Source organism: Sapajus apella, unplaced genomic scaffold, assembly GCF_009761245.1.
Source record: "Sapajus apella isolate SASKATOON/1434 unplaced genomic scaffold, GSC_monkey_1.0 scaffold80, whole genome shotgun sequence".
NCBI lineage: Eukaryota > Metazoa > Chordata > Mammalia > Primates > Cebidae > Sapajus > Sapajus apella.
The window spans coordinates 8,633,106-8,656,743 of record NW_022437020.1 but is presented as its reverse complement, the minus strand read 5'-3'; the positions used below and the strand labels follow the sequence as shown (position 1 = coordinate 8,656,743).

Sequence of the window (23,638 nt, the reverse complement as noted above, 5' to 3'; positions counted from 1 at the left end):
CTACTTTCCTGTCCTTCAGTTCACTGGTGCTTTTCTTAAGCAGTGTCAAAATCTGCTATTAAACACATCTTTTTAGTTCTTAATTTCAGTTATTATATTTTTCAGTTCTCAAATTTTTATTTTTTAATGGATCCCAGTTCTCTACTGCAGTTTTTCCCTTTGAGCTATTTTTGAAATTATTTTAAAATCAGTCTGATAAGTCTGATCTCTTGATCACCTGTGGATCTGTTTTCTCTCTTGCTCCTGTCTCCTTATGCTTGATAGCTTTTAGTGAAATGACAGGCATTGTATATGAAAACGTATAGATAGGATGATATTATCTTCCTTCACGGAGAACTTACTTTCACTTCTGTTAGGTGTTAGAATAGGGGCAGATCACCTTTAATTATTGATTGAGCTGATTCAAGGTAGACTTCAGTCTTTGTAAGGCGAGTATATTTCCAACTTACCCATATTCTAGGGTATTCTTCAGTGATTTCAATTAAAATAGTACAGTGTTTACCATGACTCCTTTTCCTTAGGCAGCTGGAACACCAATTTACTTCCTAGTACTCTGATATTACAGACACTACTGCTTAACTTCTGCTGTTTCTTAGTTGCTTGGCTCCATACTGCTTATAAATTGGCATATACAGAATTTATGATAGATATAGGATGGTATTCTTTGAATTTATTCTTAGGGCCTACAGTACTTCTTGAAAAATAGGGTTCAGTTGAAATAAAAGGTTCACTCTAACGCATTTTTCTTCTCTTTAGGATCTTGACTCTACAGGTTCTGGATGCCCTACTTGCTCTCTGATGTCTTCAGTAGATATTCTTTCTTGTCTTTTATCCAGATTTTTAAGTTGTTCTTAAAAATCTGTCTCATTCTTTTATGGCCTTATCAAGGATGATGAGTTGACCCAAAAAATTAGTTATTTTAATATGTTAGCCTCAGCATTAAAGAATTAACGAAGATTAGACCATAAGGGACCCAGGGATTATCTAGGCCAAACCCCAGGCCTGTCATCTTCCATCTCCAACTTACTCATATCTTCTCAGGTGTATCAGTTATCTCTTGGTACCTAACAAACCATCCCCAAAACTTAGTGCCTTCAAATAACAACCATTTATTTGCTCTTGATTTAGCTGTCAATTTAGTCTAGGCTCAGCTAAGCAGTTTTTCTGCTCCATGTGGTGTCAACTGAGTTCATTCATGCATTTTCAGACAATTGGGAGGCTGGCTAGGGAATAATGGCTCAAGTTCATGGTGACTTCATTCATAGTGTTGGCAGCCAGCACCTCGATTTTCTCTTTTGGGGCCTCTTCAGCAGGATGGCTCAGGATTCTTACATGGTACTTACAAAGTCTCTGCGTGCATCACATTTTCTTATGTCTCCTTGACCAAAGACCAGGATCAAGTCCATAGCCAGTGTTGGAGCAGACTGTACAAGGGCTTGGATATCAGAAGGCAACATTCATTGGGAGCATTAAGTAAGAGTCTAGCACACCAAGTAATGTGATGTCTCAACTTAGCTAAAATAAACACCACCACTCCCACTATAAAATTATTAAGAACATTCTAGCTATCAAAATTTTATTCTTTTATTCAGAAGATATTTTTAGTGTTCTTAAACAATTATACATATTTTATTACTGTTCCATTTGAGAATGGGCTAATTCTGATCACCAGCCTGTCACCAGAAAAGAGGTTAAGACATCAGATTTTGAGTAGTATTCAGGAAACATTAATCAAAGTAGATAATGGGACCAGCAGAAAAGAATTCCCATTGTTTCTAAGTAAAGATTTATAATTAAAAAAAAATTTAAACTTAACTCTAAATAAACTAAAGTAAGGCACTTACACCTGTGGTAGTTGTATTTAATTTTTGAAACAAAACATTTAACTTGGTTTTGGAATACTTGTCTACCCTTTTAGAAATAAAATGCCTTGAGATATCTTTAATGTCTTTGTTGAAATGTAAATAGAAATAAAAATCATTGTTATTTTATAGAATACAGTGAGATAGAAATAGGCATAAGTAGTAGGTTTTAGTGCATTAAAATGAGTTGCTTCTTCTTTTCCTCAGCCCCTGCTGCCATCCCAGTACTGGTACTACATTCTAGAAATGAGTTTTTATTGGTCTCTGTTATTTAGACTTGGCTTTGATGTCAAAAGAAAGGTAAGTGTCTTATTTACAAAGCTTCTTTATCAATTTCTTCAAAAATTTCCATTTCCATGCCCCAGATTATAATCTTGAATTTATATTTTTCTGTGTATTTGGGTCCAGTTCATTGCTTTTGTGTGCTTTATAGTACATAGAATAGTGCTAATTATACTCATGTTTTGGTGCCTTGGCAAACATTTGTAGTGAAATACTGTAAAAACTGTGAAGCTCTACCTCTGTTCAATAAGAAAAAAACATCTCCTTTATGTGTCTGTTTCTTTTGGTTTGGGAATGTAATGTCCATCAATGCAAAGAAGAAACATGTTGGTAGTGTTAATTCTGCAACCACATCTTTTTGTTAATTGCAAAACCACCTTATATACAACTTTTTTTATGTTTTCAAAGACATTGAAAATATTTTTCCCCTTAATTCATCAAATATATTTATGAGGAAATAAAATAAAACAAAGTGTCCTTGCTTTGGGCACTATTAGCTTTGCTTTATATTCAGGGAAACTCAGTCACAGGCATGAGAAATGCCACTACTGAGGTCATGAAGTGAGGTATTTTAGAAACTGTTTGGTTATTACTGATTCCTGATTACTGATCCAGCAAACCATGTTAAAGCCTGAATGCAATCGTAAGATTTTGTCATATATGTAAGCAACTGAGATCAAATGATAAATATCCTTGGCATATATTCATAAATTACATCATAAGTAAAAGGCTGGTTTGCAGCAAAATTTGTATGATAAATACAATTACGTTTAATGTTGGATAAACCAGTTTAGCTTGATTAAATGTTTCAGTTGAGTGATGGTGGCCATTACCCATTACTAAGGGACACACTACAGTTAATTGGACATCTTAAGACATGAGGAATATAAATATAAGAGCACACTGAAAAACTGTGATAGAAATAATCATCATTTCCATATAACTCAATAATAGCTAAAGATTAACTGTACTAACTTTAAGCTAGGAATACATCAAAATTTCACCAGTTGAGTCATTTTCTCAAGGGATAGAGTTAAAAATAATCATTTTTTAGAATGTCTTTATATACAGGCAGGTCGATCTTGTATTTCATCCACCTTTGATTTTGCTGTAGTTGACTTTCCTTTTATTATTTACGGGTGTATTGAACATCTTCTCAAATTAAATATAAATATATGTTTTATAAAGATGGATCTTCAGAAACATAAAGCTACTGGGGGGTGACTAAAGCACAGGGCCCAGAGTCAGGTCTCCGGGGTTTGAATTCCTGGCTTCACCACACACTACCATTTCCAGCTAGTCGGTTAATTAAACTCTCTAAACTTGATTTCCTCATCTATAAAATGGAGTTAAAGATAGTTCGTATCTTCTCTGGTTGTTGTGTGGATTAAGCAGGTTAATCTATATAAGATACTCCCTGATATACAGCAAGTGCTCAATAAACTGAGCTATTATTGATGCTGTATTTGCTTTGGCTATGAGGAAACTGAAATCTTTAAGTTTTTAAAACATCTTTATTGAGATATCCAGATATAACACAATTAAACTGTCTAAAGTACGCATTCAGTGGTTTTTAAAATATATTCAGAGTTGTGCAATCATCACCACAGTCAATTTTAGAACACTTGTATCATCCCAAGAAGAAACCCTATGCCCTTTAGCAGTCACTCCCCATTTCTCTCAACCTCCTCAGACCTTGGCAACCACAAATCTTCTTTGTCTCTATAAATGTGCCCATTCTGGCCATTTCATATAAACGGAATTATACAATATGTGGTCTTTTGTGTTTGCCTTGTTTCACTTAGTGTAACATTTTCCAGGTTCATCCATGTTATGGCATGTATCAGTACTGCATTACTTTTTATTGCTAAGTAATAGTCCATTGTACAGATGGATGAATTTTATTTATCCTCTTATCAGTTGATGGATATTTGGGTTGTTTCCTGCATTTGGCTATAATGAATAATGCTATGGATATTCATACACAAGCTTTTTGCATGAACATATATTTCCATTCTACCTAAGAGTGGAATTGCTGGGCCATATGGTAATTCCACCTAATCTTTTGAAAAACTGTCAGACTGTTTAACAAAGCAGCTACACCATTTTGCATTCCTACTAGCATTGTATTAGAGTTCCAGTTTCTCCACATCCTTGTCGGCACTTGTTATTGTTCATCTTTTTTATTGTAGCCATCCTAGTGGGTGTGAAGTGCTATCTCGTTGTGGTTTTAGTTTGTATTCTCCTGATGGCTAATGACTGAACATAGTTTTATGTGTGAATTGGACATTTGTATATTTTCTTTGCAGGAAACCTTTAAGTTTTTATTATACTCAGTGACAGTAGCTTTCCTTAGCCTAGATTTTTTTTTTTTTTTTTTTTTTTTGAGTCGAAGTTTCACTCTTGTTGCCCAGGCTGGAGTGCAATGGCGCGATCTCGGCTCACCGCAACCTCCGCCTCCTGGGTTCAGGCAATTCTCCTGCCTCAGCCTCCTGAGTAGTTGGGATTACAGGCACACGCCACCATGGCCAGCTAATTTTTTGTATTTTTAGTAGAGACGGGGTTTCACCATTTTGACCAGGATGGTCTCTATCTCTTGACCTCGTGATCCACCCGCCTCGGCCTCCCAAAGTGCTGGGATTACAGGCGTGAGCCACCGCGCCTGGTGATTTTCTTATTTTATAGGCACTAACTTATATAGTGGTTGTGTCGATTTATTATATCAATCTTTTATTCTTTTATGGGAATAGGCAGGGGATAAACAACAATGTAGGTGTATACCGTAATATGCTTGTGTGTGTCTGCATTTATTCTGTGTTGGGAGGCAGTGTGTGTGTATACATATATCCAGTGCCGGGATGGTATCTCAAAGTTAAATGACTTCATCAACAAGAATAATACTTGTCTTAGCTCCCTCACAAGGACTGTGTTTAAGAATTAAAACAATTTTATAAATTTCAAAACATGCAGATATAAGTTGTTGGTTTCATCGTCATTATTGTTATCTCTTCCAGTGATTGGGAAATAACTGTATTTGCTTAATGGCTTCTATTTCCCCTCATTCCATAGGATTTTCTAGCTCATATCATCCACCACCTGGCTGCTATTAGTCTGATGAGCTTCTCTTGGTGTGCTAATTATATTCGCAGTGGGACCCTTGTGATGATTGTACATGATGTGGCTGACATTTGGCTGGAGGTAAACATTTGCCATTAAAAAACTAATGACAATACCACGTCCTGGGTGTTCGTAACTGCCCACGGAAGCGATTGTGAGCGATTTAGCAGGGGTCTCTGTCCTGAAAACACCCAAAGTCTGAGAATATCTCTAGATTCCCAGATTCTCCAAGATTACAGAAACGAAACCTCCTAGTTTTAATTTTCAATGCTTCTCCATGGTAGTAGAAAGATGTTGATTTGTGGGATTCCACTTCTGGAAGTTGCATGCACATGCTCACGCAGAAAGTAAGACAGGATATTTGCAGAAGGAATAAACTCTAATCTTTTAAAAGGAAAACTTGGATTTATGACATTGAGGATTCTCAAATTTGAATGACACCATGTATTCACTTAGGTCAATGCTTGAATACCCATTGAATGTTCATGCTACCCCACCCTACCCTCCCCCAGCCCAATCCCTTGCTTTAAGGAATATAAACTGATTGTTTTTAAGGCCCTCATTTTCTAAGGGAGGAAGAGGGCTTAGGATGTTTTCTGAAGGAGTCAACATTAAAATAAGAGTCTTCCTAATCTCACCCCACACAAAATAGAAGAAACAAAGGCCTGTTGGGATTGTTTTCCGGACCTGCTTCTGTTCTGTTTTGATTCCTCTTGACCCCAGGCAGTGATGGAATGGTTCCCTTCTCTGCCAGGTCTCCTGCTGTATTTAGAGCAATAGTTCCCAGAACTGCCGAGTTATTTATTTAAATACACTCATTTATAATGAATCCAGGGGAAATGATGCTAAACCATTTCACATTTGGAATTGCTTCTTGAAGGGCTAACAATTGAATATAGGTTGATATGGAAGAAATTAAATTTAATAGAACTTTATTCTAGGTCAGGGTTTAGCAAACTTCTTGGCAAAAGGCCAGGTAGTAAATTTAGTTTTGTGGGCCACATATGATCTCTGTCACATAGTCTTTCTTTGTTTTTTGTTTTTTGCTTTTTTTAATGTCCCCTTAAAAATGTGAAAACCATCCTTAAGGGCTGATTAGCTTTAGCCCATGGGCTGGATTGTAATTTACCAAACCCTGTCGTAGAAGTTACCAGAAGTCATTTGCAGCCATTTCAAAGCAACTGGCCACTTAAAGTTCCCCTGTGTACAGAATTTTGTTTCTACCTTGTATGTAATCATAATTAGACATGTAAATTCCATTCAAAAGGTCAAGATTATTATATGTGCTTCAGGGTAACAAATGGCTTCTCAGGAGAAGGATTGTGCCAGTTTTTCTGCACGGCGCTCTCTGGATGCAGCCCTCGCTGCTGTAATTACCTCCTTCTCTGATTGTATCTCAGTAATCCTGACGGAAAATTAAGACCACATTGGCCCTGTCTTAAGAATTTTATACTACTCCATTGCTTCTAAGCTCTCATGTTCAATTGCCTTTGGTGTGCGTCCAATGTAAAACAGCCCCATTGTGTTATTAGAGGGGAGTTAGATGTTCAGCCTGGGAAGAAACACGGGCTTGCCCTGCCTACCCTCCCCACCCTTCCATTGATGTGACATGATTCCCCAAGTGACTTGGGCAAATCACTTATTGTTTTGTTTTCTGGCCCCAGCTGTAACATGAGAAGTCATATCTGTCCCTTGGGGTATGTGGTAAACTTTAGCTCATTATTATCGGAAAATGTTCTGAAGTCCTTAGGTAAAAAAAAGAAGAAAAATGAACTGTCCAATTTTAGAGTTTCCCTCATAAGCAAACTATAAGAACAGTTTCATGTTGCTAATGATTGTGAATCATTCTCAATTCACCAGTCATGATCTGACGTGAAGTTCAATGAGCAAGGCTGGTACCTTCCATCAGCTGGTAGTAGACACAGTATTAAGTGGTAGCAGGGGCCTGTTTGTGATGCTCTCCCACAGCTTCCTTGAATAGTGTGTGTTTTAGGGTTTGTTTTCTCAGTCAAATTCTAGTTGAACCCAGACACGGCACAACTTTTGCCCCTGGCTTCCTTGAGATGGTGCCTATTTATCTTTCGTATTTCTCAAGACACTGGGGTCATTTCCTTGCTCTTTTTTTTTTTTTTTTTTTTTTTTGAGGAAAAACAGCCTTCACATCTGCCATTCTCACTCATAAGTGACTTTTGCCTTCTTCATACATCTTCCTGATCCTCTTAAGTTTCCACGTGGTCAAGTTTGGATCCAAGACCCAATGTCCCGGCTGATACTTAGCAAACAAAGGGGCTGCTGTCTCCCATTTCATTACACAATCCAGAATATGTTCTGTGTACGTTTTGCCCAAAAAAATGCTCCTTTGCCCTCACAAGTGGACTCACAGGGATCCTCTCCCAGCCCTGTGTACATCTCTCGCTTCCCACCCCGGCTGGCCTCTGATCCTTCCTCCAGCTTCCTGCTCTGTCACAGTCACTCTGAATTCGGGCTTTTCTCCCTACACCTGTTTCCCACCCACTGGGCACACCAGCCTTTCTGTGTCAGCAACTGATGCTGTTCCTGGGGGGGCCCTCTACCAACCCAACAGTCAGGCCATATTCTTACCCCTGTATGGCAAAGTATGAAAAATGTCATGTGAACCCTTCCTGGAGTATAAATATGTTGCCTCTCTTGCTCTGGAAAGGCCTTGAGCTTCTGGTGTGAAGCTGGTTCTGAAACTGCCCAAGTCTAAGCCATGTTCTCTAGAAGAATGATCTGTGCCCCAGCAACTCCTCCCACCTCCTGCTCCCGGACTCCCACTTGCTACTCCCACCACAATCTTCCCTCTTCAGCCTTGGGCACTGCTGGATAATGCAACAGAGAGTGCTTATCAATTAACTGTCTTCTACCGCAGTCAGCAACCCTTTCTGCAGTTCTTTTTATTCAACACAGGTAATACGAACAGTATAGACTAGCATGAAAGAATTGGGAAAGATCAAATGCTTGAAACTTTATTTCAACCAGTTCAGGTCCCCGAGAGCTGCCTCCCGACTTTGCCTCTTCCATTATCTCCCTTGAAGTAGCCTCCTTGATTGCAGCATTCTCAGACCAGCCCAGGATTTCCCACCTGTCCCAGCCTTTCTTTAGCTCCCATCCCAGTTAAATGGAGATTCTAAGTAAATGCCCACATGAAATGCATGCTAAAGTTGATTATGCTAACTTAAGGTGTTTTTGAAAGGCGCAAGTAGTAGTACGGTCATTGTAACGTATTTTTAAAAAACATGTTATGGAAAATGTCAAACACATGACAAGATAAAGGGAATTGTATAATGGACCCATCAGCGTTAGCAGTTATCAATATGTCCAGTCTGGTTTAATCTATTGCCCCACTTGTAACCCTACCTTTCACCAGGTTGTTTTGAATCAAATCCTAGACCTCATATCATTTCATTTATAAATTTAAATTTAAAAATGTATGCTACTGTTACTTTAACTGCAGATTCTTTCTTTGTTCACAGTCTGCTAAGATGTTTTCTTACGCTGGATGGACGCAGACCTGTAACACCCTGTTTTTCATCTTCTCTGCCATATTTTTCATCAGCCGCCTCATTGTTTTTCCCTTCTGGTGAGTAGATGGGTGATGCACCCTGCCTTTGATCAGTGTGCAGAGGTGGCCTCAGCACGTGGTTACCATCAGGACGTTGGCCTTTCCATACATGGGTCTCCAGTTATCTGTGCCAAGTACAGTTGGGGAAAAGAATGTGATGGAGCCATTTTTATAAGTAATGAAAACAGCACTCTTTAGTGTGAAAAATGCTTATTACAACAGGAGGTGGAAAATGTGTGACTTGATGGGCAAGCAGCAGCTCTTACTCTGTCTTGTTTCTTGAATGTGGACCTTTCTTTGTGGTTAACAGCTTTTCCAGTCACTCAATGAAAAGTCACTGTCCAATCACCAGTTCTCTAAAAGAGAGGCACGTTCTGTGTGACAATAATTACAGTCAGTACTTGAATGTCAGACGCTGGGTTAGGTCCTTTCCATATCTTGGCTCTAGTCTACATAATAAATCATAAAGATGGGTAATATCACTTCCACATCCCAGATAAGGAAAGTGATACTCATTTATTTCATTCTCCACGACCACTAGTTCTAATAATGGTTTGAGTATCCTTTTGATATGATTGGCTCTCCAGCAGTCTGTTGATTTTGTTTAGCCACAGAGTGGCAATGGAGAGAATAGATTGCATCTCCCATGACAGTCATTTCCTTGGGAACCATAATTTTCCATGTGTTGATCGACAGAAACCAGAGTAAACATGCAGGAAAGACATAGACAGTTTGGGAGGAACGGCTTTTAACCGACCATAACTGGGGGCTAGTCTGGGAGCTTCGGAACTTCTAAACAGAAGACTTAGTGCTATTGAAGAGCTAGATCCAGGGGAAATGGATGGAGACTCACATTCAAGTTCCAGGCCTCATTGCTAAGTGCATAGACAGCACGCTTGGGTAGCATCCAGGGAAATGCAGCCAAAGAGGTCAATGCCCTTCCCATGGAAGTCAGCTGCATTCTTTAGACCCTGCATATTAGGCATTTTCTGGAAAGGAGCAACAGAGTGTAGTGGTTAAGTTGATAGATACAACAGTCCATCCTGCGTTTAAATCCTGGCTCCACACTTACAAACTTTATGACCTTGATGAGACTAGACCACATCTCTGTGCCTCAGTTTTCTCATCTGTAAAATAGAAATAAGGGTTGTCATGAGGCTTAACTATTTTATGTAGTTTAAAACAATGTCTGGTATTCAGTAAAGAATCAGTAAATGCTCTCTATTATAATTAAACGTATTAATGAGTATCTCAGAATTTGAAGTTAAACTAGAATCAAATCCAAGATATATGTCTCAGATGCTTTCTTTGGTTAATAAATCATTACCATCACTTACACTTTGAGCAAGTGTGTTTGTGAAAAGGAAGGTACAAGGCAAGAAAGACTGTTACAGCTCGCCACTCCCTTGAGCCACCACTCCAGATATGTATCTCCGAACTAGACTTTCCAGTCACGTACCTGATGAAGGAGACTGCCTGTTCTGCCACATATGTTCACTGTCTCATTCCACAGGACCCCTCAGAAGAGCTGTCTCATCCTGCCCATGTGCTTGGTACCTTCTTTCTGCCATTTTTAAGTTTATGAAGGACAGCTACACCAATAGCCCCTGTTCAAACCATAGAATCCTAGAATAAGGAACCTTATTTATAATCTCGTGTCCTTTTATTCACCTATTCATTTATTTAGAAATAATTTCTTTTTGAGACAGAGGCTCGATCTGTCACCAACCTGGAGTGTAGTGGTGCGATCTCGGCTAACTGCAACTTCCACCTCCCAGGTTCAAGCAATTCTTCTTCCTCAGCCTCCTGAGTAGCTGGCTGGGACTACAGGTGTGCACCACCACACCCAGCTAATTTTTGTAGTTTTAGTAGAGACGGGGTTTCACCATGTTGGCCATGATGGTCTCAATCTCTTGATCTCATGATCCACCTTCCTCGGTCTCCCAATTTTAAAAATAGTTTTAAGCTTACACAGAAATTTCTAGTATATTACAGAGAACCCCTAGATATACTGTTTATCAGGTAGCATTTTGCCCCATTTACTTTGTTATTTTTTTTTCTCTCTCTCTCCTTCCCTTCCACGCATGTGTATGAATACACATATTTGTTTCTGAACCATTTAGAAGTTGTAAATATCAACTAAATAATTCCTTGTGCCCTAAATATTTGAGCATGTATTTCCCAGGAAGAAGGACATTCTCTTACATAGTCACAATGTGGTTATCAATTGCAGGAAATGTAGCAGTCTACCTTCCATGTTCCAATTTAGCTAATCAGTCCAATCATGTGTTTTATAGCTCTCTCCCCTCACTGTGTGGGGATCCAGCTCCATATCATGTATTGCATTTCATTGTCATTCATCTGAAACAGTTCCTTACCTCTTCTTCGTCTTTCACGTTGCGGACGTTGTTGAAACATTTAGATGCCATGTTTATTTTTCAGATGAAGAGTTAAGGTACTTCAGAATCACACAGCTAGCTATGGAAGAATCAAGACTAGAAACAGGGTATTTGAAACACAGAACAGATATGTTTCAAGTTAAATTTGAAGCTAGATGGAGAGCAGTATCGTTTGCCTTTACTAAGTATTTATTAAATTTTCTTCAACTGCCCAGTCATTTAGAAACTTAAGAGATCACTGAGGTAGACAGTTATTCACCTATAGAACCAGTATTTGCTATCCTAAAAGGGCCTAAAGCTCATACCCACAATTAGCAAGAAAATAAGATCTTAGGCTGGGCACGGTGGCTCAAGCCTGTAATCCCAGCACTTTGGGAGGCCGAGGCGGGTGGATCACGAGGTCAAGAGATCGAGACCATCCTGGTCAACATGGTGAAACCCCGTCTCTACTAAAAATACAAAAAATTAGCTGGGCATGGTGGTGCGTGCCTGTAATCCCAACTACTCAGGAGGCTGAGGCAGGAGAATTGCCTGAACCCAGGAGGCGGAGGTTGCGGTGAGCCGAGATCGCGCCATTGCACTCCAGCCTGGGTAACAAGAGCGAAACTCCGCCTAAAAAAAAAAAAAGAAAAGAAAAGAAGATCTTTACTTTGCAATTTCATTAGACAAATACAACTTTTTGGTGGTCACCTTAGCCAGTCCAGCAAAATCAGCTAATATTTATACCAACACTGCAATTTATTCAAACCATGCAAACTTCAGTGATTAGAAGAGCTAAGATTGGAAACCAAACTGAAAGCACACAAAGCTGAGCTTTGCAATCCAAGGGCACGGTAGTAGCTTATCAGTTTGGACAGATTAAATCCAGTGGACAGGGGCAAAGTGGTCCAATAATTTAGGAATACAGTAGTCTTTTGGCATTCTGTATGAAAAGGAAAATTCCATTCAGTTGCTGTAAGGTGGCGGTGACTGCTGATAATGTACAAGTGTTGTGTGTTCTATGCGTGTGCCTGCACGTGTGTGAGGAAGAGAGTTGGGAAGGGTGGAGGGTTTTTTGTGTTTATTTTTCCTATTCTTCTTTTAGCATAGAAGGAGAGGAAACTTAAGTTGAGAGACTAGACCGTACTTCATGGATGTCTTGAAAATTTAACTGTGGCATCATAGCTGGCTGTCACCAATGCCACAATGGCTACTCTCCTCTGGACTCCTGTTCCACTTCTTTGGCCTCCAGTCCCCTCTGTCCTCTTGCAGAGAATTTTCAGGCAGCAGAGTCCCCATTCCTTGGAGACTGCTCACCCTCTCCAAAGTGGCCTCCTCCTCCTCCCCTTGGCAGGAAATGCAGCCAGTTCAGGAGCACTCTCTTGGGAGTGTTGCTCTAACTGTGCTGTTATTAGCATACATCCTCTGCAGTAGGAAAGGGCTAGTTGTGGGAAAGTAGTCGTGGCCATAATGGTAGTAAGAGTAATAGTTGTAACTCTCATTTTTGAGTACTTGCTATATAATGAGCACTTTCCATTTGTCAACTCATTTAATCTTTATAACGACCTAAGTGGTGTTCTCATTTCACAAAAGAAACTGAAGCCCAAAGAGATTATGGAACTTGCTGAGATCCTGGGAGCCCTGATTCAAATCTTGAAGACTCCAGCGCCAGTCCCCTTGGCCCCTTCTCTCTGTCCAGAGTCTCAGCTCTCTTAGAAGACATTTGCATCTTAATGGCAGCTTCTATGTGTCTCCTGGGAGCCTCCAGTCAGAGGCGGTGGTGGAAGGGCAGTTAGTTCTACCCAGTGACTAAGGAACCAAGGCTTGGTGACTTACACAGTTTCTGAGCTAAGAAGTTAGTGGCATTGAGCCTTGAACCCAGCTCTGATGATTCTGTTCCATGTGTATCACTCCTCTTTCTAAAGCCAGCCCAAGCTTCCTGTTGCTCTCATAATGAAGGCCACACCTCCACCTTGACTTTCAAGGCCTACCAGAGATGGCTTCTTCACCTCTCCCACTTCATCTTATAACACCCTTCATGCCACTCCTCCCCCTTAAGCCACACTGGTCTTCTTTCAGCTCCTTGAATTTTCCATGATGCTTCCCGCTTGACAGCCTTTGTACATGTAGAACCCTGCCGTATGCCCTGTCCTTTCTTTCTTTGCCTGGGACACAATAGGCAATTATATGTTTAGCTAATTATTCGCATTCTCTGGTAGATTGTGTAAATAAGGTATTTTTGGTCGGTCCCTTTGTCAATAATAACACTGACAAATTCCCAATAGGGGACCTAAAAGCTAAATAACATAGTAAGGGGCAAGGCCCTGAGACAGACAAGGGAAGGACCCAGAGATGAAGGTGTCCTGGCCACTGCCTTTGGAAAGCTTGCCTGCTAGTGAGGAGGGGAGAGCCAGGAGGAAAGGAATAAACTCATCGGTGACCAGAATTACATGGAAACTTTTGTTGTGGAGAGACCCATGCTTTAATGGATAGAAAGGAGTTCCATTGAAAAGAGAAAGTACATTCTAGGCAGAGAGAATACAGAATTAGGCACAAAGTTGCCCAAGGATCCAGCAAACCAGAATAGCAAATAGGTTTTTAAATGTGTCATTTCCTTTAATAAGCCTATAAATAAATGTGGGTACCAGAAGGTAAGCCCTACTAGTTTAGGGGTTCGGTCCCTTTCATTCCTTGTTATGTTCCTGGCTACTGCCAAGTGTCAGGTAGCACTTTAGTGGGTGTTCAGTAATGGTTTATTGAATAAATAAGGTAGTTACCCTCTTCTTGCATTTTACAGATTAGGAAATGCACAAAGAAGTGACATGATATATAAGTATTAAAGGCAGGACTTTAAGAAAATATAGGAAAATATATTTTATACTGATCGGGCTGAAAAAGGGCCTTTAAAGCATAACATGTAGGCCAGGTATAAAATAAGCAATTGACAGATTCTATTTAAAAAAATTTTAAATAACTTTGCCAAAAAAATCAGTATCAAAAGAAAGTATTGGAATAGGTAAAGCTAATTAACATAATTCAAAAATATAGTTGATATCTTAACATATAAAGAGCATTTAAGAATCAACAGAAAAAATAAATGCTCCAATACAAAAATGGACAGATGCCACAAAGAAGCAGTGCATAAAAGAATAAATAAAAGTAGCCAAGTAAAATAACCAATAAAAGATATAATTATATGTATAAAATATATATAGTCACTACACATTAAATGAAAATGTAAATATAAACAGTACTCTGTTATTTTAGGTAGACACTGACAAAATGCAATATTAGTCAGTATCTGAGGAAGCAAGTACTCTTATATATTGGGTGTAAGAATATAAATTGGTATAGTCTTTCTGAAAAGCAGTCTAACACTATATTCCAAATTGTACAATGAGTCTACTCTTTGATTCAGAATTTTAGCTATTCTAAGTGGATAATCAATTACATCAAAATGTTTTTATAGGGCAACATGTGTTGGTTCATACCTGTAATCCCAGAACTTTGGGAGGCCCAAGTTAGTGGACCCCTTAAGCCTAGGAGTTTGAAATTAGCCTGGGCAAAAAGGCAAAACCTTGTCTCTAAAAAAAAAAAAAAAAAATTGGCCAGTTGTGGTGGCCTGTACCAAGAGTCTCAGCTACTCGGGTAGCTGAGGTTGAAGGATTGCTTGGCCCTGGGAGTTAGAGGCTGTAGTGAGCCATGCCACTGCACTCCTGCCTGGAAGACAGAGCAAGACCCTGTCTCCCGACTGAAAAAAAAAAGTTTTAACAAGTAATTATCACAGCATTCTTTCTAATATAATGAGCAGTTGGGAAGAATTTGAATGTCTTCCAATAAGGGATTAGTTAAATTATGATATATCTATAAAATGGATTTCTGTGAAGCCATTACATATAGTGTAGGGGTTGGCAGGCTATGGCTCAAATGCAAAATTCAGCCTATTGCTTGGTTTTGTTGGTAAAGTTTTCTTGGAACACAGCCACATATACTAATGTATGTACTTTCTATACGTGAATTAGTTTATGTAATGTTAGCTGTCATGGCTGCTTTTGTACTGTAATGGCTGAATTGAGTAGTTGCAGCAGAGAACAAATGGTCCAGATGCCTGAAATATTTATCATCTGTTCCTTTACAAACAAGTTGGCTGACTCTTGACATATAGCTATGTTCATTGATGTGGAAAGCTCTCTATAAAATGTTATTGCATGAAAAAAGCAGGGTACAAATATTACACATACGTAGTGATCACATCCTTACATAAAATCACGTGGTGGTAGGAGGGGCAACAAAAACAGCACCTTAAAGAATGTATTTTTGAGAGAGATATCCTGAATTATGTTCACCAAAATATTCTGGGCTACCTGTAAGTTGTGAGACTTCAGGTAATTTTTTCCTTAACCTCTGTATATTTTTCTGTAATTCCTAAGTTTTTAAAAGCAATCAAGTTATTACATCTATTTTTTTTTTTGAGATGGAATCTCACTGCATCACCCAGGCTGAAGTGCAGTAGTGCAATGTGAGCTCACTGCACACTCTGCCTCCCAGGTTCAAGCAATTCTCCTGCCTCAGTGACCTTAGTAGCTGGGATTACAGGCACCTGCCACCACACCTGGCTAATATTTGTGTTTTTTACCATGGGGTTTCACCATGTTGGTCAGGCCGGTCTTGAACTGACCTCAGGTGATTCACCCACCTCGGCCTCCCAAAGTGCTGGGATTACAGGCATGAGCCACTGCACCTGGCCCCTGTTTTTCAAACAAAAAATTCAAACTGATAACTTACAAAAGAAGAAATAGAACTACTAAGCAGACATAGGGGAACTGTTAAAGCCTGTAAATAATGTAAATTGAAAGTGTTTTATCTTTTAAATTAACAGATTTTGAAACTATTTCATACTAGTTCTGAGTTCAATTAAACTCTTCTTTCATAAATTGCTCATGGCCTTATAAATAGTTATAATTTTGGAAAATATTTGGCAGCACTTTGGTACCTTTTAATATACACCTTGAATTTTCGTAACTTTAATGTACACTTTGAAACAGTAATCTCACATTTAGAAATACACACTTTTACAGAAATAATTTTAGTTTATAAAAGACTATATGTGCCAGGTTGTCTAAATAGCATAAAATGTCTTTGATTTAAAGCTAAATGTAATTGAATATAAAATCTCACAAATGCTATGTTTACTGCAGTGGCAAAAAATATAGAACAATATGAAGTACAAACAAGGGTACAGAGCAACTGACATTCTCATGCTTTACTGGTGGGAATATAAAGCAACCACTCTGGAAAATAGTTTTTCAGTTTTCTATAAAGTTAAGCATATATTTATCATATGGCACACAATTCTACCCCTATATGCTTACCCTTGAAAAATCAAAATTTCTGTTCACATATAAATATCTACATGAATATTTATAGCAGTTCTATAAAAGCTGGAAACAACCCAAATGCTCTTCAGGGGGTGAAAAGACAAACTATGGTGCAGCTATAAAGTGGATTGCCACTCAGTAATAAGGAGGAGCATGCTATTGATAACCATGATAACTGAATGAATCTTAAAAGCAAGCACTATGCTATGTGAAAGAAGGTGGCCTTAAAAGCTCACACACTGTATGATTCCATTTATGTCCTTGGGAAAACAGACCAAAGGATAGACAGCAAAGTGTTTGCCAAGTGTTAGGGATGGAGGAGGGTGTGGGCAATAAAGGGATAGCATCAGGGAATTTTTTGGTGTGATGGAGTGTTCTGTATTCTAATTGTAATAGTGTTTGAACAAACCTATAGGCATAATATATTGATTCAGTGATACACCAAAAAACAGTAAATTTTACTGAATGTTAATAAAAAAAATTTTTAAATTATATAGGAAAATACTGGAGGAGAATGCATGAAAATTACAATATTGTTTGTTTAAGGTGATGGTGTTATGGACAATTTTATTTTTTTTGTTTCCCCAATGTTACATGAAAAATTATTTCTATAACTAATATACTTATAAACAAACCTATTGAAGAGCTCTAAATTTATAGTACTATGTAGGTTTAAGAAATGAACAAATAGCCCTTCATATGGCAATAATATCTTTTTTTTTTTTTTATGGAGTCCTGCTCTGTCACCCAGGCTGAAGTCCAGTGGCACAATCTTGGCTCACTGCAAACTCTGCATCCCAGGTTCAAATGATTCTCATATCTCAGCCTCCCTAGTAGCTGGGATTACAGGTGCAAGCTACCACACCTAGTTCATTTTTGTATTTCTAGTAGAGACAGGATTTGACCATGTTGGCCAGGCTGGTTTCAAACTCCTGACCTCAAGTGATCTATTCACCTCAGCCTCCCAAAGTGCTGGGATTACAGGGATGAGCCACCATATCTGGCCCATATGGCAATAATATCTGAAGACAATGTGCATCTTAGTTCATCAGGAGCAGTTCACATTGTGTCCAGGAGTCTGTTTATGAAATTAATAAAGCATGTAATTTACTTTAGGAAGCAGAAATGGAAGTAATCACAGAATTTTTGCTTTGTTAAAGCTTCTTTTATTTGGAACATTTATTTTTGTAGCATTCTATATTCATCTTTGATGCCAAATAAATGAGATTGTGTTTTAAGGCAATAATGACCTTGTATAAACATGCATTATCTTATTTGTTCTTCAACATCCTCTAACCCCATCACTGAAAGATAAAAATGGTTAGTGTATGATCTTGTTTGAAAAGAGGAAACTGAGGTTCAGAAACATTCTAGTTTAAACACTGGGTAATAAAAATGCTGTTTTCTTTAACTTTTATTCAGGAAGACAAATTATATTTTTTTATTGCTTGCCAGTAATGATATTTAAGATAATATTATTGTATCTTTTCTTTCAATAATTTCCTAGGCATTATTAGAAATGAAATAAATGTATGGCTTAGGAGAAAAAGTATATGTTTTATTATTGAAAATTCGTAAGTCCTTTGGTTGTAATGAAAGTCTCTCATCTGTTTGGTGTTTCAGGATTTTATATTGCACGCTGATTATACCTATGTATTACCTCGAACCTTTCTTTTCATACATCTTCCTCAACCTACAGCTCATCATCTTGCAGGTCCTTCACCTTTACTGGGGTTATTACATCTTGAAGATGCTCAACAGATGTATATTCATGAAGGTAAGGACTGTCCAAATATTATTGCTCTTAGTGAGTGAATGTCATTGCCAGGTTAATGGTGAGGCCCAGACTGTTGAATGTTCAAGTTAATTCATAGTTTTAAACAGAATTCTTTTTTCTTGATTTGATTAAAATTTTGGTAAAATAGAGCTGGATTTTTCATAAGTAGGTCTTTAAGGTGCTTTGAAGAAACTGCTTTTATTAGAAAATACATTACTTTGACATTTAAAAAATGTCAAAAATTCCAAAAATTGGTTGCTGTTTGTTTTTATGTTTGAAGAAAAATTTTAAACTTTTGTTCATTGATATGTAATATATGTGCATATTTATATGATATTTTGTACATGCATAGAATGTGTAGTCAGGGCATTGTGGTATCCATCATCTTGAGTATTTATCATCTCTAAGTGTTGGGAACGTTTCAAGTCCTCTCTTCCAGCTATTTTGAAATAAACAATGTATTGTTGTAGCTATAGATACCTGCTACCAAATGTTAGAACTTGTTCCTTTTATCTAACGATAAGTTTTTACCTATTACCCAACCTCTCTTCATCTTCTCCCCAACCCAACCAACATACCCTTCCACCTGGATGGAGCCTATCATTCTACTCTTTGATATATTGATTTCTTTTCCTTTGGATAAATATCCAGTAGTGAGATTGCTGGGTCATATGGTAATTCTACATTTAGTTTTTGAGAAATCTGCATACTGTTTTCCATAAGATTGCACTAATTTATGTTCCCACAAACAGTGTATCAGAGTTCTCTCTTCTTTTCATTCTCACCAGCATCTATCAATCACTTTTTGTCTTTTTAATAATAACAGTTTTAACTGGGGTGAGGTGATATCTCAGTGTATGTGACTTGCATATTTCCCTGATGATTAGTGATGTTGAGCATTTTTTCATATAACTTCTGGCCATTGTGTGTTTTTTCTTTAGAAATATTTATTCATGTTCTTTGCCCCCTTTTAATGTAATTATTATTATTATTGTTATTATTATTTGTTGTTGTTCTTGCTTTACTGTTGAGCTGTTTGAGTTTCCTGTATAGTCTGGATGTTAGTCCATTATGAGATGAATAATTTGCAAATATTTTTTCCCATTCAACAGGTTGTCTCCTCAGTATATTGATTGTTTCCTTTGCTGAGCAGAAGCTTCTTAGTTTAATATAGTCCCATTTGTCTATTTTTGTTTTTGTTGCCTGTGCTTTTGAGGTCTTAGCCATTGAATCTTTGCCTAGACCAATGCTCTGAAGTATTTCCCTTATGTATTCTTCAAGTAGTTCTATGTTTTGAGGTCTTATGTTTAAGTTTGTCATCCATCTTGAGTTGACTTTTGTATATGGTGAGAGATAGAGGTCTAGTTTCAAGCTTCTGTATGTGGATATACAATTTTCCCCACACCATTTATTGAAGAAAGTGTCCTTTTCCCCAATGTATGCATTTTCTTTATTTCTGTGAAAAATGGCATTGGTATCTTTTTTTTTTTTTTTTTTTTGTCAGTGTCTTCCTCTGTCTTCAAGGCTAGAGTGCAGTGGCATGATTATGACTCACTGCTGCCTCAATCTCCCAGGATCAAATAGTCCTCCCACTTCAGCTTCTCGAGGTAGCTCGACTACAGGCACATGCCACCACACTTCGCTAATTTTTAAAAATTTTTGTAGCAATGGGGTCTCTATGTTTTCCAGGCTGGTTTCAAACTCCTGACGAGCGATCCTCTTGCTTCGGCCCCCCAAAGTGCTGGAATTACAGGTCTGAGCTGCTATGCCTTGGCAACATTGCTACCTTGGTAGGGATTGGATTGAATCTGTAGATTGCTTTGTGCAGTCTGGTCATTTTAATGATAATAATTTTTCTAATCCATGAGAATGGGCTGTCTTTTCATTTGTTTATGTCCTCTTCAATTCTTAAAAATCAGTGTTTTGTAGTTTTCCTTGTAGAAGTCTTTTACCTCCTTGGTTAAATTTAGTCCTATGTATTTTTATAGTTATTATAAATGGGATTGCCTTATTGAATTCTTTTTCAGCTAGTGTGTTGTTCATATGTAGACACACTTTTTTAGGTTGAATTTGTATTCTGTAAATTTACTGAATTTATTTATTAGATCTAAGGCTTTTTTGGTGAAGTCTTTAGGTGTTTCTAGATATAAGATCATGCCATCTGCAAAGGGACAATTTTATATCCTCTTTTCTAATTTGGATGCCTTTTATTTCTGTCTCTTGCCTGATTGCTCTGACTTTGACATTCAGTACTATGTTGAATAGGATTAGCAAAGTGAGCATCTTTGTCTTGTTCTAGTTTTTAAAGGAAAGGTAAGCCTTTCCCCATTTATTATGATGTTAGCTATGAATTTGTCATACATGCCCTTCATTATGTTCAGGTATGTTCCCTCTATGACTGGTTTTTTGAGAGTTTTTATCATAGAAGGATGCTGAATTTTATGAAGTGGTTTTTCTGTGTCTATTGAGATGATCATATAGATTTTGTTCTACATTCTGTCAATGTAATGTATCACATTTATTTATTTGTTTATACTGAACCAAACTTGCATCCCTGGGGTGAATCCCACTTGGTCATGGTACGTTATCTTTTTGTTGTACTGTTAGATTTGTCTTGCTAGTATTTTATTGAGAATTTTTTATGTTTATATTCATCAGGGATATTGGGCTGTAGTGTTTTTACGTTGTTGGGTCCTTATGTTGGATAGGGTAACCCGTCCTTAGGACACTTTTGAGTGCATGATGACTCTACTACTAAGGCAGTGGAGTCACTGCCAGTGGCTTGCACCTTGGCCCTGGTAGTGGCATCCCATAAATATGTGTGATGGCTCTACTGCTGGAGGTATCAGGGCCACTGTCCATGGTTCATGCTTCAGCCCTGGTGGCAATGGCCAGCCACAGCAGTGTCCACACATGGGGAATGTCATTGGGGATCCAGGAATGTGAAGATGCAGGGACTGTCTTGCTTCAGCACAGGCTGCAGTTTGGTGGAGGCTAGTCTTTCAAAATGGCACTATGCTGTCGCTGCTTAGAGCTCGCTGGGTGTGTGGGACCTAGCGTGCACTCCTTCTATGGAGCAATGCTTTCGTGTCAACTCTAGGCAGCTCTCTATGTTAGTCTTATGGCCCATGAGAGTTGCGGGGCTCTCTTGTGGCTAGGATTGCAGGAGTCCATGATGGGCATGGGGACCATTGGGATCTCTTTCTTACCGTTTTCCCACATTGGGGAGTGTCTCCAGATTCCCAGATGAGCAGACAGTCTTGCCTTCGCTTTCCTTTTTTGCCTTAAGTGTTTCCTGTCACTTCTCTGTTGAATTGTATTACTCTCTTAGAGGATCTGTTCAAAGTGTGATTATCTACTCACTATTTAGTTCCTCTGCGGAGGAACACACTATACTTCGTTTCTGAAAACATCTTCTCTAAATAATAACAAATTGATTAGACTATTGATTAGAAATTTTAGACTATTGAAGGTTTTTTGTTTGTGTTGTTTTGAATTAGATTCTGCGCTTTAATTCCAGGACACAGTGAGGGAAAGAGAACAGAGATTAATAAGATAATCCCTGACTTTAGGGAAAGAGCCCCCCATCTATTGGGGAATGTTCGCCTATTGGCAACTAACCATAGCATACAGAATGTCCTGTGTTACATACAGGCTCCAGAGACTTGCTATGGAAGAAAAGATAAAAAGAGAAATTAACTCAAGGGAACGGGAAATGTTTCATTGAGTCATGGAGTTTGAATTGAGCCTTTAAAGTAGGTAACAACAATCACATTCCTGCTATGTCTTGAAATCATGCATCTAAGTGTTGATGAAAAGAGTCAATATCTGGAAATATTTGAACAAATTTATCCTGAGCCAAACATGAGTATCCAGTGGCCCATGACACAGCCCCAGGAGATCTTGAGAACATATGCCCAGGGTGGTCGGGCTACAACCTGGTTTTAGACATTTTAAGGAGATAGAAGTCATCAGTCAATACATGTAAGATGTACATTGCTTTGGTCTTTAAAGGCAAGACAACTGGAAGTGGGGGTCACAGGCAGACTCAAAGATTTTTCTGATTGGCAGTTGGTTGAAAGAGTTATTAGATAACTCTTTAGATAAGAGCTGAAATCAATGGAAAGGAATGTCGGATTAAGATAAGGGGTTGTGGAGACCAAGGTTTCATCATGCAGATGAAGCCTCCAGGTAGCTGCCTTCAGTGCTAATATATTTTGGAGTAAAAGACTTCAATTTCTTTCAGGGGCTGCTATCTATCATGTGCTGCTATGCTAGAGTCAGGCCGGAACTTGGTGTCTTATTGCTACAAAAGTCAGTCTTAGGATCTCTGTTTTAATGTTACTGATGGCCAGCTGTGCCTGGGTTGCAAAGGAAGCAGGGTGCATAATGAGGTGTGTCTGACTCCCATTTTCTGGTCCCTTGAGTTACATTCTCTTTTTATCTTTTCTTCTATAGCAAGTCTCTGGAGCCTGTGTGTAACACAGGACATTCTGTATGCTATGGTTAGTTGCCGGCTGCCTGATGGACACCCTCTCAGCCAAGGGTATTTGTCTTAGAATTTTATTTTTGGATTACATAAGGGAGTTTTAATTAAGGGTCTTTCAAGTTGAAAGTTACAGCTGGCTCACTTTTAGGTCTTACTATCCATGTATAATACAGCACTATATCATCAGATTGAGTGACTTGTGTGTACCAAGGATGCTGGCAGTTAGTTTGATAAGCTTGTTTTAAAATCAACTCTTTGATTACTTCATTTTCCAACTTTAGTAAATGTGTCTCAAAGATCATTGAAGAGTTGACAAAGGAAATGGAAGTTGACATAATTGACCTCTGAGTTTTCTGCCATCTCTTAGCTGCTAGATCTTGACAGAGGTATGGGAAATTGGGCCACATCTGGATTAATCTAAAAAAAAGAAAAACCCTGAGAACATTCCTTTAACTAAATTACTGATGACCTTGTTTTCCTGAGCGCCAACTTTTTCCCTCAAAGTTGTAGTGCCAAGAAAAAAACTTTCATTGAATGGCTCTAGTTTATTAAAGTTCTAAATAGCTTTTCTATGATCTCTGAAAAAGTTGTCTTATCTCTAAGTGACTGATAAAGTCGAAGTAACTGAGGTAAGTTAAATAAGTTACACAATTTGCACATGCAGTAGTTGGTGTGAAGGAAAAAGGCCCTGAACTGAGCCTGTAATGATTGGGCCCAGCCTTCCAGAAGCTCCTATCCCCATGCAGAAATAGTTCCCTTATTAACTGGTGAG

The 23,638-nt window shown here is 38.4% G+C and overlaps 1 protein-coding gene across 2 annotated transcripts in view; it reads left to right on the top strand.

Moving 5' to 3' along the window:
- Nucleotides 1–23,638, top strand: part of CERS3 (ceramide synthase 3) — a 108,493-nt gene that overhangs the window by 60,230 nt on the left and 24,625 nt on the right. For both annotated transcript variants that reach the window (XM_032252857.1, XM_032252858.1), the window contains 4 exons: nt 2,070–2,162; nt 5,214–5,342; nt 8,756–8,862; nt 18,224–18,377. In XM_032252857.1, the coding sequence (XP_032108748.1) occupies nt 2,070–2,162; nt 5,214–5,342; nt 8,756–8,862; nt 18,224–18,377 (483 nt within the window). The remainder of the gene's footprint in view (nt 1–2,069; nt 2,163–5,213; nt 5,343–8,755; nt 8,863–18,223; nt 18,378–23,638) is intronic.